The sequence below is a fragment of the Osmerus eperlanus genome, chromosome 23 (assembly GCF_963692335.1).
Source record: "Osmerus eperlanus chromosome 23, fOsmEpe2.1, whole genome shotgun sequence".
In the NCBI taxonomy this organism is placed as follows: Eukaryota; Metazoa; Chordata; class Actinopteri; order Osmeriformes; family Osmeridae; genus Osmerus; species Osmerus eperlanus.
Window position 1 is genome coordinate 5,436,357 of NC_085040.1, and position 15,863 is coordinate 5,452,219.

At 49.2% G+C, this 15,863-nt stretch overlaps 1 protein-coding gene across 4 annotated transcripts in view; it reads left to right on the forward strand.

Annotated features, from left to right (window-relative positions):
- afap1 (actin filament associated protein 1) overlaps positions 1-15,863 on the forward strand; it is a 53,714-nt gene that overhangs the window by 19,382 nt on the left and 18,469 nt on the right. The window contains exons 1-3 of one of the 4 annotated variants that reach the window (XM_062449263.1): positions 235-697; positions 8,093-8,221; positions 8,440-8,522. In XM_062449263.1, coding sequence (XP_062305247.1) covers positions 664-697; positions 8,093-8,221; positions 8,440-8,522 — 246 coding nt within the window. In that variant the 5' untranslated portion in view covers positions 235-663. Of the gene's footprint in view, positions 1-234; positions 698-8,092; positions 8,222-8,439; positions 8,523-15,863 lie in introns of those variants that run through there. The other 3 variants (XM_062449261.1, XM_062449260.1, XM_062449262.1) reach the window with 3 other exon arrangements.

Here is a 15,863-nt window from a genome sequence, read left to right on the forward strand (position 1 = left end):
CCCTGTCCCGAGGGGCCAGCTAGCCCGAGTTCAATATCCCATCTGCCGCCGAGCAAAGGGGGAGCACTGGGCTTCCCTGCCTAAATGACAGTTTTTTCCTAAACTAAACGGCACACTTCCAACCTGGAACACGAGACCGAGGGCGGAGATAAAGGAGAGGCCCCGTGTCACCTTTCAGCTATCCCCTCTCCAGTAGGCTAGAGAGAGCGAGAGATTCTTAATGTTCATTCTACCCTCGGCGCGCCAGCTTGCAAGGCAAAACTAACCCTATACAATTGGCCGACTGTCAACCCCGTGACAGACTGCAGATGCTGGCAAACAAGATCCGCTGTGTTTCAGAAGCCGCGCAGACCATGCAGGCAGTCTGAACTGTGTGGGAGTGAGAGTGGGAACGAGGAGGAAGCGAGGACTAAAGGGAAGAGGAGGAGAATAGAAACGAAGAAAAGTTTGAAAAGGGGACGGTTCGCCGGTTGGCCGGGTTGAAGGCGCACGCTGAAGCGAGCTGTCGGAGCGTGAGCAAACCCTATAGTTGGAGAATAGGCTGGTGTGTGTTGGTGGTCACTGTGTCGGAGAGGAGGATTTGTTTTTATTGATATTCGGCAGCTGCCAGGCACGCGACTGCTTTTGTGATCTGTCGGGGGATTAGATGCGTCTGACTCCACAATGCGGAGCGATCCCATTTTGTTCGCATCCAGGGGTGAGTGTCCAACTGGTCGGCATGTGCTTACATTTCATTGCCTATATTGTAAGAGCCGAGTTGCTTAGACTGTAAAAAGAAGATGGGAGACAAAGTTAGCAAAAGTTGACGGGACGAGAAGCCAATCAACAGAAAATAAACTCGGTACCGCTTTTTCCGTCTCTCACTTTCTGTTTCTCACTTGTTAACAATGTTGCCTAAGCAGCGTGTGAAGTCTATTGTTTTAGAGAAAGGGCAAATGTAACCTTTACTGCAAGCGGCCAGGTGTGAACTATGAAACTCACTGTGCTCACACCATTGGCTCACAGTTCATTGAATAATGCTTTGAACAGTTTCGACACATTTAGAACGATGTACCAAGATTTATTTTTACTTAATCCCAATGCTGCGTTTGCCAGTGGAAACTCACCAAATGAGCACAGTGCTGCAGTCAGGAAGAGTTTCCTCTCAAATAGCCTACACACATTGCGGCTCAGAGAGAGAGAGGGAGAGAGGGATGGAGAGACGGAGAGACAGACAGACAGACGGAGGGCGGGGGGAGGTAGGCAGGCAGAACCCTTGGCTCCAGCGAAGCGAGCTGGACTGGAAAGACTGCTGGCGACCGCTGGCTCCTGACGGTGTCATTAGGGTCGTGGTTTGTTGTCTGTGGAATTATGCGTCGGGAGTAGCTGGTTGCAAACTGAGACCGCCCCCCTCTTCCACCATTCCCGACCACGTTGATGAATGGCTGCCCTTACGGCGTCCAGCAGCCCCGCATGAAAATCACGGATTTGTGTCGCCTCGGCCGAGCACAGCTGGCTCCCGCTGGCTGGGGACAGACCCGCTCTGTGACAGCCTCCACAGGGAGGCGCATATGGGATCAGTCGTACAATTGACTCGCTGATCTTATGAGAAACTTTTCTCTCGAGGTCAAATTTGGCCTAAAGACACATGCATGTCTAGTAAGATGACTGGTCAGTTTAATTATGTGTTAATATTCTAAATGACTAAATGAATAAAGGTATGATATTGTGGGACATTTTTACTCTTAATTATAGGCTATCCTATCACACTACAAAGTGTTTTTGTTGTTGCCATACTTCAAGTCAACCTGGAGGTAACTCAAGGTTTCTTTTGCCTGAGGTTAATAACAGTCCTGGTGTGACAACATAAGTGCTCCATATCTCTTGGTTCCTTCCAGCCTCATGTACAATAACAAACCCCTGGCTCAGACACTAGCCTCCCCAGCTAGCAAGCAGCTGCGCAGTATCAGGTAGCTGTGCAACGTAGTGCTGCTCCACATTTGGTGTGGTCCTGACAGACAACTATTGTGTCGAGTCATGTAATTTCATCCCAACTGCACACGAGAATGTAGAACACCGTTTTGGCTGGAGGAGCTGTAAGCCAGCCTGTTTAGTTTTTTTTGCTTTACCGTTAACTTGGGGTACCTTCAGTTTTGGCAGTTCTGTTGGCACCGGACAGAGTTCCTTGTCACCAAGTCCCTTTTAGAACTGTTATGAGGTGCCATTTGGTGGGGTGGGGGCAAAAGCTCACAGTGTTAATGTGTTTAGTGCTGTTTATTGTAGTTTTCCTCACGGAAACCTCAAGATGATGTGCCATTAATCGCTGCGGGGTCGGGCGTGCGTGCGTGTGTGTGATGTGGGCATGTCAGCCATTTGGTTCCGTTTTTGGGGAAAGAAGGATGTCTGCTGTCAGAACTGTGCACCCCCAACGATGATTGATCCTTAAAGGCTTTCATGTGTCGGGGAGGCAGTGGACCCCCTTTCGGTGGTGGAGAAAGTCGGATCTAAAGAGAAGGAGAAGAGAGATGAAGATGAATGAGTTTATGATCCCCACTCTCGCCACCAAACCCCTTCTGTCGGTTTCTTGGCACGCGGGCACAGAGACTTTCCTTCCAAACCCCTAATCATAACCCTTACCATCTCTGATGTCCAGACACATCTGTTATAAACCAATGTGATTTTGAGCCCAATGCAAACATACTTTAACAGGCAACATCTACAGCTCTGTAGGTGTAATGAGATTCAGTGTGAATGTCCTACAGCAGGCTACGTTTTGACTGTAATAAAATCTTATTTGAAATGGCTGGCCATAAGCTTAGTCTAAGGCGAGTCATTTCCTGCTCGGTGATGAATTGCTAATTATGTCAAAGTGTTGATCATTTCTACCAGAACTATTAGCCTTCTTTAATAGGCTTATCATGCTTCAAGAGGATGAGCAGATTAGCTCATTAGCCTGTCTGTCTAGGACAAAGAATGAGGTTTAAGGAAATGGGACCAGCGCTAGCGTGACAGGACTAAGGGCAGGCTTCTTTCCAGGAGGTCCTGGAACATGGTGGGTTTAGGGCCAGGCAATAGGCTGCAACCCCTCAGGACAAACAATAACAACATCAAGTACCCACAAAGATGTTTCCCATGCACATATAGATGAGTGCATGTGCATGCATACATTTAAGGGGGGGGGGGGGGGGTGGTGGCAGGGTTGCAGGCGTGGGTGTGTCTGGCAGTGAGAAATCGGGGATTTGGAATCTGGTTTGGGGGGAGGGGGGAGGGGCAGGGCTGTCTGGATCAAAGCATGTCTGGTTTCTAGCTGTCTCTCACCAGACTAGCGGTTGTCTCTGAGCCTCAGAGAGCAGCTAGTCTGGCCTGCTACCAAGCTAGACTGCAGGGCTCCAGGATGGTACCCTACTAGGCAGAGGCCTCCTCTCCCCCACTGAGCTATGCTACATGCTAGTTTACAGAAGCATAGATCTCCTCACGGAGCAACAGTCATTTTGGCTTTGATCCCAATTTGGCTTGAATGATGGACCCCATTGGATCCCCGCCCCTGCCCCTATCTCAACCCAGGCACCAGCGGGTCTCGTCCGTCCCTTCATCCCTCTTGAAGGATGACTCTCCCAGCCAGAGCTAACCACAGTCCCCTCCTCTCCTCCTTCTCCTCCCCACGCCCCCTCTCCCCATAGTGTGGGTTTAGGCTGAGTGCTCTGTTATTATCCCCTAACACAGATACTGGAGGAGCATCACTCTCTCTGCCTGCATTTCCTTCTTCCTCTCTCTCTCTCTCTCCCTCTCTCTCCCTTTCTCTCTCTCTCCCCCTCTCTCTCACTCACTCTCTGGCTTTTTTTTCTTCTTCATCTTCCCCTCCCCTTTCTTTCCTCCAGCCCATCTCCTTCCGTCCTCTGCCCGCCCCCCCCCCCCCCCCCCCCAGATGAAGGCATTTCACGTCCTAACCCACACTGCGTCTGAGGATGTTTGAGGGCCGGAGCACATCTGCTGCTGGTCCACCACCTGGATGATAGGAATCTGCTCCGCCCGCCCTGTGATGTGCGCTGTTGGCGTGCCTCCAGTGGAACATGTAGACTCCACCCCCCCCCCCCCCCCCCACCCCGGCCCCCCCTCCCCCGCTCCTCTGTGATTACAGAGGACGTTGCCGACACTCGTCTCTCATCGTCAACGGTCGCCGGTCCCACTTCCTGATCAGACGTGTGTCACTCTCCAGCGAGCGATTCACCTCACAAGCCCAGAAGGACGTGTTGTGATAAGAGCTTCTGAAATGTTCGCGAAACGTTTTCTCAAAAAGGTATCTGGGTGTCTGGTGCTCTTCCCCTCGGTTCAAACACTTGGCTCGCTTTTGCCTGTTCGGATGGAAATCGGATGTGTAAAAAAATTACACATTTATACGCATTCGTGAACATTCTAGAGGATCCAATAAGAACATTCCCAACGCCCGGGGGAGGTGGTCTGCTTCCCCCACCCTGGGCACACCAAGAGCGGGCTTCCTCTCTCCACTGGCCTGGGTGCTGGTGGGGCAGCCTGGAGGAAATGTGCTGACTCAGACTCCATGAGAAACTCAACTCACTCAGACCAGGAAGAGACGGATGGAGGGAGGGAGGGGAACGTGTGGTGCCAACCCAAACAGACGGGGGAAGGGAAGGAGCACGGGGCCATAGAGGACAGAGCTGGATAAATAGGCTGGTGTGTGTGTGTGTATATGCGCTTATGGTTTCGAAATGAGTGGGCACTGCACAGCCAACGCTGAGCGATGCCCTCTTGTGCGGCAGTTGGGCAAAGGGAGCCGGTAACCATGATGACGCCAGACCATAAACCACCCACATCAGTGCGGCTGACGCTTGCGGCTTTGAAACGGAAGACCAACCGAACGACCGACTCCCTCGGAAGCTCGGCTCGGTCCTCCCAAACGGATGCAGCGCGAGACTCTGTCTGATCCTTCCTGATGCGTGATGCCGATGACATGTCGGTGTTCCACACGTGGGCGTCATGAAACGCGATTATGATCTGAGGAAACGTCTGTAGGGTATGATGATGATGATGATGGCGTCTCTAATTATATGCTGTATCTCCGCCCTCACACATGCATGTTTTAGTGCCTTTGCAGGGACAGTGTGGTTGGGCTTTGCACAGCTTGTTGACTACACCTTCAATATGAGTGGAGGGAGATGTTTGTCATGAGAAGTGTGGTGTAGTATTCAAAAGAGCTCGATGCATTTTCTTATGGGAATCATGCAGCATTTGAGGTGGTGTGTGTGTGTGTCTCATTACAAAGGGCGTCTGAGGCACCTCTTATGTGTTTAGTCTGTAAGTTCGTGTTTCATGTCATAATCAGCCTTGCTAACACACACACACACACTTGCGCACACACAAACTCAAACAGACACGCACTGCCTACGGGGGCTTCAAATCATCACATGGTGGTACTTTTTTTAAGAACCTGTCAGACATTAACACAAAGTGTGTACACACACACACACACACAATATACAGGCAGCATGCCATCAGTCAGAACACCTGTATTCCGGGAAAGGACGCAAGTCTACATAACCCTTTAACCCTTTGTGGCATTTGCAGAACGCACACACACCGAACGGGGTGTGTATCACATTATCCTTCAAGCCTACACACAACCCCACTCTCTCCCAGACACCTCCCCCCTTGCCTGCTAGTTTGGGGGAAGCGTTGATGCCCAACCTTAAAGAACGTTCCAGCAGCTCTGTGTGTGTCTGCTCTGAATCTTCTCCCTGGGGATGTGTGCATAGTGGGTTCGAGCGCGTGTGAGCATTGTGAGAAGACTTGTTTTTCTTGTCTTTTTTTTTTTTCTTCCTATCTTTCGCAAACCTGTGGACATGGGAGGAAGGGTTTGCGTGGAGGAGGGGAGGGTTGACAAGAGCGGAGGACGAAGGAGGCAGAGGAGGAGCGGTGGTGGGGAGGGTGGGGGGCGGTTTGTTTGCTCAGTTAAGAGTTTTTCTTTCGCTCCCCCTCAGGGGGTTGGGTTCGAGGGTGGTCCTGCATGCTCCGCACCGCCTCATTCTGCTGTCTCTACCGCACCGGAGTGCACACGCGCACGCACACACGCGCGTACACACGCACACCTCCACACACACATACACGTGTGTGCTCACGAACAGACACACACACACTCGGTTTTGACCACCCCTGTCGAAGGTAACTCGTTTATTTTATTCATCCAGGGGATAGGGCTTCACAGAGTGCTATTAAACGCTGAATGAAACCCTCCTGGACTGGAGTGGAGCAGGGCAGGCCTGGGTCCATGCGGATGGTGTCATTATACACCCGCTGGGATTTGGTAACTGGTCCACTTTGACAATAGACCTAAATTAAGTTAAAAAGAACTCCGAGCAACATTAGTGCCTCTGACTAGTTTATGATAATTTTAATGTTTTTTTTGTTCCACCCTTCCACCCACCCTCCCTCCTTCTCTCACTCTGTTCTCTGTCAGTCTTTTTTTTCTGCACTCTGTTTCTCTCTCTGTCTCACCTTCCTCGCTCTCCATTCCTCCCTACCTTTCTCCCTCTCCCTCCATTCCTCTATCGGCCCCCCTTCCTCTCTCCCTGTCTCTCTCTCCCTCCCTCCTTCTCCAGCCCTCCCTCCCTCTCTCCTCTGTCCTAGGATAATAAGATTATGACAGGAATGTGTGAGAGCTGCTGTTTATGTAGCTGTACAGGGGCCTATCTGGAAGACCAAGCCCAGTCCTTCACAAAGTAAATTATAAGGTTGGGTATGAGTCCACTGAGTGTTTGGGGAGAGAGAGAGAGGGGGGGGAATACATTGTGTTCTGCCAGACACACCGATCAAAATGTTTTCAGGCCAGCTTCCATAACGGCACATCAGCTATCTGTTATTGACCTGTCACAGCATTCCACAAGCGTTTTGGAAACACTTATCATCCCAGATGCTTGGCGAAATATGTACCTGTGCAATGACGCTTTTTGCTGGGCGAATTCCAAAGTTTTAATTTTTTTATTGTTTTGTTATCGTGTTAGAACTTCTTTGACATGCTGCATTGCCCTAATGGGTGTTTCAAAACAGCTCTAAGTGATTCTGAAAAGGTCAGTCGAGTGAGGTAATAGAATAGTCCAAAAACGACAAACAACTCATCCAAGAACTACACGCGGGGTTTAGCGGGATCGTCTCACCGGGGGGGGGGGGGGGGGGGTGTGAGTGTGGGTTATGAGAATGGTTAGGAGCCTCGCACAAGTTTCTTCACTGAGGGAAAAACCCCATAACCTCAAATGAAACCTTTCTTAGTTAACTAACCAAAATCCAGATGGAATATTCTGGTAAAACCACTCGTATAAGCTGTTCTCTGACGTTACCACCCTCATAACATAATAGTCACATCTCCTGTTTACGATAAGCTCCACTAATGCTGGAAGGAGCGAACCATTATCGGCTTATGGGTGTGCCCTTTATCTCCAGACGCTCTCTCGCTTTGATGTGTGAGGGGTCGCCCCTTCATATCAGCCCTGGAAGCACAGCATGAAGTGTCCCACATCACCACATGCCCCCTTCATATCACTCACACGTCCACAAGATATGACCTCAGGCTTCTGCTATGTTTTTTTCCGTGGGCCGGTCCTGTTATTTTGATGTGTGAGGAAAAGGTGAAGGTTTATTGTTCCGGCACGGTGGTTCAGTGTTGGATCTCTGGGGGTTGAGATTCCTCAGGTGTCATGCCAGCGTCTGTAGGGCAACTGCAGTTCCTGTCCTGGCGTAAATCACCGCTGGAATTCAATCGGGGGAGTTCTTCTCCGTGTCCCATCCGTCTGTATGTTTTTCCACGTTACATAAGACCGAGGAGGTCCGACAATTGGACGAGGGCCTTGCGACATCTCTCTGCGTACGTGGCTTGTGGTCGAGCTGCAAGACCACAAGCTCTTCTTGACGGAACAGCTTGTCCACGGATGGCTACAGTTATCTCTGAGTCTGTTCGTTGTGTTTCGAAATGTAATCGAATCAAATATGTCATTTGTGTTCCGCGGGTACCTTGGTACTGTAGCCAAGCTAAAACACATGAGCTGAAGTCTGTGACTCGGAAGCCGCTGCCCAGCATTCTAATGTGTGTGTGTGTGTGTTGCAGCCATGGAGGAGCTGGTGTGTGAGTTGCGTCTGTTTCTGGAGCTCCTGGACAGGGAGTATCTGAGTGCCGGGGTCAAGGAGAAGAAGCTGCACATCGCCAACATCCTGCACAGGGTCCTCTCTGCTAAAGGTCCGAACCACCACCTTCACACACCCTCCCAACCTTCATACAACCTGCAGAATTAGCATTCTTTGATAAACATAATATAGATGTTTACAGCATCAACCCCTACCTTCATACAACCTGTGGCCTGTGTTTTAAGTTGACGTCTTCCTTCTCTCTCATCCCTTCATCTTTCTCTCTCTTTTCTCTCTTTTCTCTCTTCTGTCTCTCTCTCTCTCTTTCAGAGCCATCATTCAAATCAGAGATCCACAACAATCTACCGGCTCCCCCTCAGATGCCCCTCCCAGAGATCCCCCACCCCTGGCTGGTAAGACCCCCCGCCCCACACACACACACACACACACACGCATCATCTGCGGCCTATAACATCCCAGTCTAACCCTCCAAGGCCATGGTACGGTCACCACTGATAGCAGAGCTATAACTCTCTGCCACAGAGAACATGAAGAACACGGAACACTTTGAAATGGTGTTGCCATGACGCGAGCACGCCTTTGGCAGTGAGCTACCGTGTCACATGACTGTCAGTCCTCATCATATTCTGGGATCTAACTATCTGGAAAAGGGTTCCAGGGTGTTTTTATAGTCCTCTATAAAGCAGCAGGAAGGTAGCTGTGGCTGCAACATGTCTCCAAGCCTGACAGTCATCAATAATATATATGTGTGTGTGTGTGTCTGATGGAAACCAGGCGGTTGTGAAGATAGCTCCTAAAGCTTATCACCATGACAACAAGTCACAACACCTTGTTCTACACCCCTCAGTGTCTCACACACACACACACACACACTTGGACCCAGATGGCAACACACTCTTAAGACAGATAGTGAGACACACACATATACTTGGACACAGATGGCAACACGTTTGAGACATACACACACACAGTCACACACACACTGTCACACAAGGCCTTACAGTGCAGTTTGTAATTAGAAACATCCCACCTCTGTCCTCCTCTCCTCTGACCCTGGTGTGTGTCTGGAAACAAGTTACAGAGTTCCCGGAACTCGGGGAGAGCTCGCTCTCTCTCTCCTTCTCTCTTTCTCGAATCTCGCTTTGTCTCTCGCCTCACTCTTTCTCATCTCTCTCTCTCTTTCGTATTCCTCTCTTTCTCTCAGTCTACCACATCCTCTGTTTTTCTCAAATGTTTTCTCCTTCTTTCTCGCCCTCCTCCTTCCCCCGTCTGAAAGGAGCGTTCATCACATCTCCAGGCTGACCTCTAGAATGCTGTCCAGGAGAGGAGCGCGAAAGAGAGATCTCCTTCTCTCGCTCTATCCCTCGTTCCAGTAAATGTTAAACCAAGGTCAGAAAAGGCCTAAGAGGATAAAGGCCAAGGAATATAAAAAGGTTGTTATATTGGATCTCATGTTTAGCCGTGCCTAGCACGGCGTTTTAAGTAGCTGTGAAACTCGACCTGCGAATGGCTTTTCCGTCAAAATCGTTGTCATTCTTGAATGTTATTGTAGCATCCCTGAGGAATGTCATATGACATTGTGCTTTGCAACGCCAACATGCTAACACAGATGCCCTCTGTCAACACACAGGGCGTGACAGTCACATGTACGACGTGGTTAGCCTAGCCGTTAGCAAAGAAAGAGACTGTTGATCAGGCTAGGCTATCGCGTTGCTAAGAATAACAGTTTGTTGCTGCAGGGCTGACTATTGTTGACCCTCACACAACACACACACACGCACAACCTAACATCATTAAGTATCAGGAGACACAACAGGATATCCGTTAATCAGATTGGAGAATGTTGGTCCTCCAGGCTTCTCCTACAACTAACTGTGTGTGTGTGTTTGGCAGTTAGCAAAAGCGAGACAGACTGCCTATGAAGTGAGCGGAGAAAAGATGGAAATGTAAAAGAAAATGAAACGGCACATAACACGTTTATTGTATATCGTTCTACTCTACTCTACTAAAATTGCTGACTTTGAAGCTGCTCGTCCTCATTAGAAGGTTCCTTCTCGGGATCCCACACACACAGTAGCTCTCAGTGCCAAGAAAGAACAAGAGACACACACACACACACACACTCTGGAGGAACTTGTGATGGTGATATCCCTGCTCCCCTCACCTCATACATCTTAGTGAGTGTGTCAGCCAGCGAGGAAAAGAAGTGTTGTCACTGTTGTACGCCCTGTTACACACACACACACACACACACACAGCTGCCACCGATTAGACAGTTGTAATGGCCAACAGGCGCTCCCAGTGACAGAGGCCAACTGAAGCCTCTTGGGATCAGATGAGTTCACCTTCTCTTTCACGCCTCTCTCTCTCTGTCTCTTTCATCACACACAAATATGTTGCATCAAAAGATGGGCTAGTAGTCTGTGTGTACAGGGAAGGCAGAGCCTTCCTTTCTACAACCCGCTCACTTTTGATGTTCTTAGCACAGTCCAGAATGAAACAACCCAGACACTCTTAGACCGTGTGCAGTTGCATGGTACAGAAAAGGGTATGTGAGCGACTGGGGCTCCATTCCGGCTCTGTAGGAGAGAATGAAGGCAGGCCGGCTGCTGCTGAAACACAAATGATTTCCATCTGTGTTGACGTTGGCTGGAGGGACCCAACCTCCCCCATCGACCCCCCCCCCCCACCCCCACCCCGCACAAACACCCCTCCTACCCCTCTCCTCCATAACCCAAATCAGCGTAGCACCCCGACACACAAACATGAGCAAACAGACTCCCCCTCAGAGCTGCTTTACTGTACTTGAAGAATGTGCACAGATGCACAGACTTGGGTCTGTCTGATTCTCTCTCTTTGTCTCTGTCTTTGTGTCTCTCACAGACACACACACTCTAATGGACAAACTGAGGCGTAGAGATGATACACACACATTGTTTTCATAAAACTACACACACACACTGTTTTCTGACGAGCCCCATTTGTGTTTCATTTCCCTTATTTATCTTTCTTTCGCACTCTCTGTTTCTTTCTAATTCTCCCTCTCTGTATATGTGTCTCATACTGTATCTTGTATCCGAGTTTTAAAAGTGAACGGTACCCGGCCCTTTGGACTGCCCAATGAAGGCTTTGAGAAGTCAAAATCTCTCTTTCTCTTCATCTCTCTCTCTCTCTCTCTCTCTCTCTCTCTCTCTCTCTCTCTCTCTCTCTCTCTCTCTCTCTCTCTCTCTCTCTCTCTCTCTCTCTCTCTCTCTCTCTCTCTCTCTCTCTCTCTCTCTCTCTCTCTCTCTCTCTCTCTCTCTCTCTCTCTCTCTCTCTCTCTCTCTCTCTCTCTCTCTCTCTCTCCCAGCTCTGTCTGTCTGAGCCCCCCTCCTCCTCCCTCAGCACTCTCTAAGATAAATATACGCGTCTCGGCTCTGGCTTTTGTGTCTGAGGAGCAGCCAGAAATGTACACAGTAATGCAGACGCACACACACACGCAGATACACATAGTCATGTGTGGGAGAACACGCGTGAGACGTGTACATGTTGCGTGTGTGCATCTGCCGACGTCAGTGCATTTCAATGTAGCGTGTGTGTGTGAGACCAGCAAACCCCTAGCCACTCCGACCTAAAACAATACCCATAGTTCCTATTGTACTTGGAGACTCCAGACCTCCACTGTGCAAGGCCAAGTCAAATGTTTGCTAGCTTAAAAGGGAAACGCTCTCTCGCACACATCCAGCAGGCCGACGCTCTCCTCCGAGAGCCCATGTGCTCCCAGTCCTCCGGAAGCCTTTCAGTCCCTGTCAATCCATCCAGCTGCTTGGTGTGATTTGTGATTTGTTTGTGCGGTTCACTTTGCTGTGGTATTAAAGACGCATTTGGCTGCGTGTCACTTGCTGAGGCGTCGTTTTATTGGTCGGTCGAACTTCCCCTTCTCTCTGGTTGGTCCAACCACAGAGATGTGTTGACCTCACCCCTATTGTGTCATAGCGGGAAACATATTAATTATGATAGACGAATCACAACTAATATTCCAGGAGACAAACTCGCTGTTGCCTGTGGTAACCCAACAACAAGTGTTAAATCCTTAATATGTACAGTATTGTGTTTTTACTAGTCTCAGGAAATCTCGTGCGAAAGTGACACTCTTAAATGGTCATGTGACCATGGCATCGTTAGTCCCAAGGCCGCAGTTGTGTGTGTTTGTGTGCATATGCGTGTGTGTGTGTGCTTGTGTGCATGCGCGTATGGAAAAAGTCCCCTAAAAACTAGAACGCGAATGGAAAACCTATTTCACTACTTTTTTCCCCCCAAAGTGCTTTTGAAGACATTTTACAATGCCAGCTCTTTCCTTACTCTCACTCATGATGTAATGGTCTAACTAGCTAAATAAAGAAACCTACCAAACAACCAAGACTAGCGCAGAAGATGTAAAGTATTTTGCATGTGAGTATGTTATGTCATGTGAGTGAATACTAACATATACTCTATATACTATAGGCTGAATATAGTCTGTATTTCAGTAGACTGAATGATTGAATATGGATTGTGGGCAGGCACAGTTTCCTGTAAAAGTGAGGGAGTGCTTGAGTGTTAACGGTGTGTGCGTGTGTCAGTGTTTGCGTGTTCGCTCATTGTTTGTGCATGCCTGTGAGAGTGGAAGTGCCCTCATTCCTCTGTGTGTGTGTGTGTTCCTGAATCCCAGTGCCAGCTTTCTCCCAGTACAATAGCCCAGGTTCGTTCCAGACATGTGTGCTTGCCCAAGCGGACACACACTCATGAGGTGGGGTCCAACAAAAGCAGAATTTGGAGAGAGAGAGGCGAGGGGTGGAGGGGTGGGGGGGGTCTGTACCTTGACCCAGTCCGCCTCCCTCTGACCTCGGTGTGCACCTCATTGTGAGGTGGGAGGAGGAGGGGGGACGTTGGTGGTGGGGGGGTAGGAGAGTATTATCAGCATCTCTCCCCAGCTCCCCCTCTCTCTCTTCCTTATACCTGTTCCCCCTCTCTGCACTCAGGCATATCCGTGCACAGGGCTTTGCTGTGCACCTGTCTAAACACACACAGAAACACACACAGAAACAGACACGCACACTTTTTGGTCCCGCTCTCGGCATGAAGAACGTGGGGGAGATGAGGAGGATTGAAAGGAGAGAGTGGATGGAAGATAAGATGGGAACCGTTCCGGCGTTCAGTCCCACGTTCTGATCCAGGTTCTGTTGGCGAAGCCTTGCGTGTTTTAGCAGAGCAGAGCAGCGATGTCTAATCAGGTGAGCCGGTCACATTTTCTGCTTGTTCTCAAAGGAGAGAGGGGAGAGGTTCTGCCCAGCAGTCTAGCAGAGCAGGGGTTGGAAAGTAGCAGGGCATGGTTGTCTGAGTGTATGGTGAGTTTGAGAAGCTTCTCCTGTTAAGTCAATTGAAGTCTTGTTTAAAAGCATCTCTCAGAGACAATGAGGCCATTCAACAGCTTTTAGCTTTTAGCGGGCCCGTTCTGGAGTTCAGCCACTGTTAAACTAACAACTGTCTCTCAAATGTGTGTCTGTGTTATCACAGTATCCCCACTGATAACCTACAGTCCATTCATAAAGAGTGTTGTTCAAACTGTACAGAACAGAGGAGACCGAAAAGCCAGACCGCGTAGTCTGTCAATGCCTGAAATACGCCAGGTCTGCTCCCTGTGTGTGTCTGTGTGTGTGTGTGTGCCATTCTGTGTGCTCATGTGCCTATGTGTATCTTGCCTGGGTGTTGGTGTGTGTGGGGGTTTCGTGCGTCCAGCATGAATTCTCTCCCGCTGTTTAGTTAAGATGTGCTGATGAACCCGGTTGAACCCGATTCTGACGGGGCCACGATCTCCATATTTAGCAACATGGAATCTCACTGTACAGTTGATGGGTGAGATCTAGGACAAAGAACTGTTCAGAAACAGTCATTTTTTTATGGTTTACAATGACACAAACTACTAAATGTCAAGTAAATGATGCAACACTAGATTTTGAAATTCCCTGTGCAAGAAGGGTGGAGTGAGTATTTTTTTTTAATCGAATTTAAACTCTTTGAATGATAAAAAAAAGATGCACTGAAGACCCAAATATTCACTGAGAAGTTTCCAGAAAATACTGGTGGTCTGATGTGAACATGTGACACGTGTGCACACAGGCTAAGGGAGGCTACGTCTGGCCCAACACGGCTGTCACTGGGCAGAAACGGGACCAGACTGCGCTCTCGTCCATCTCTCCATCCCTCCTTCCATCTCCAGGGAAGTCTGGCATCAATTTAGAGCTCGTCGAGATGCCTCACCTTACCTTGACCTCTTGGTGAATAGCTGGTGTGTGTGTCTTTGTGCTGTTTGCATATAGGAAGCGTGTTGAGAGATGACCCTCTGTTTAGTTCAGTGTGTTTGACGGTGAACAGCTGACAAAAGTATATCCGCGATCGGATCCATGTGTCCATTTCACGCTCCATGATGTTCTGGGAACCTCTGAAATGACATCCCATCAAAACTAGCACCCGGAAGCAGTTCCCAACCTTTCACCGTCCAAGATGAGCTGTCTGGAACCCGTGTCTCATCAAACTCATCCAGCCCAGTGTGAAACGTGGTGCATTTTGGGAAATGAAGTCTTCCAGGAGGATCTTTCATGGTGGTTTGCCGCAGTTTGTAATGAGCAGACATGGATTATTACCACTTCAGGCATGTTCACAAGCGAGGAAAACGCCAAAGCATCATAGAAAACAAACTGCTTCCTGTCACACGGTCTGTAGCCTGCAGCTTGCTTCAGTCCTCCAGCTTTTCCAAGAGGCTGTCTGAGATGTGGCAAATGCATTCACACAACTCCTCCTACGCCCGGCAGAAATGGACACTGGGAGGCTCAGGCTGGACGGTCAGAAAACTCCCCCACAGCTCCTCAGCCGAGGTCAAACCTTCCTCACCACCCCCTAATTACAATCTCCAACCTTCTGACCACACGCTGGGGAAACGCTCAATTCAAGGGAATCGCATAGCGAGGGGCTGCACCAGTCTGTGGATCCGAATACTGTGTGGATGGGGCACCCCAGGGTGGAGGGCGGTGGGTGGATGGTTTGTAGATCGATCGAAAGAGGTGCAGATCATGAGGGTTGGGTCGAGTTGGGTCAACACCACCTATGGCAATTCATGTTGGTGTTTTGTTAATTGGAACGTTTGTGAAACCGACTGAACAAGTAGGCCTGGAAGTGTCAGTCTGGGTTAGCACGTGTGTGTGTGTGTGTTTTCCTGTACTGTGTGTGTGTGTGTGTTCATGTCTGCACTTTGCACGCACACTCCAATCGAGCCCCTACATCTAATCTGATTTGTTTTGTTGCAGAGAACGGGGGGGTTCACAGTGTGTGTAATGTAGGCTGCGTTCACAATCAGCTTCTGGGGTATTTTTCAACGTTGTTATTCTTGCTAAAACACTTCATTGTTAGCCTTGCTAAAACACTTTAGAAGGAAATAAGCACACTCATTGCGTTCAGAGGTTGCTACCATCCAATATAAACATTTTGGTCACATAAGTGCGTACATTTCTTCTGGAACACCCCTTTGTGTTCCAGGCGTAAGATCGCGGTGTTATTGTTCCACCGTCAGACCAAGAGCTTTCTGTCTTTTGTTGGCTCTCTATCTTTTATGTCTATCTTTCTTTCTGGACGATGTGGGGATTTTCAGGGGTGATTTGTGTGTGTGCGAGTACGTTTTGAGTTACTACAAGGTTAACTGGGACAGAACTATTGGCAGA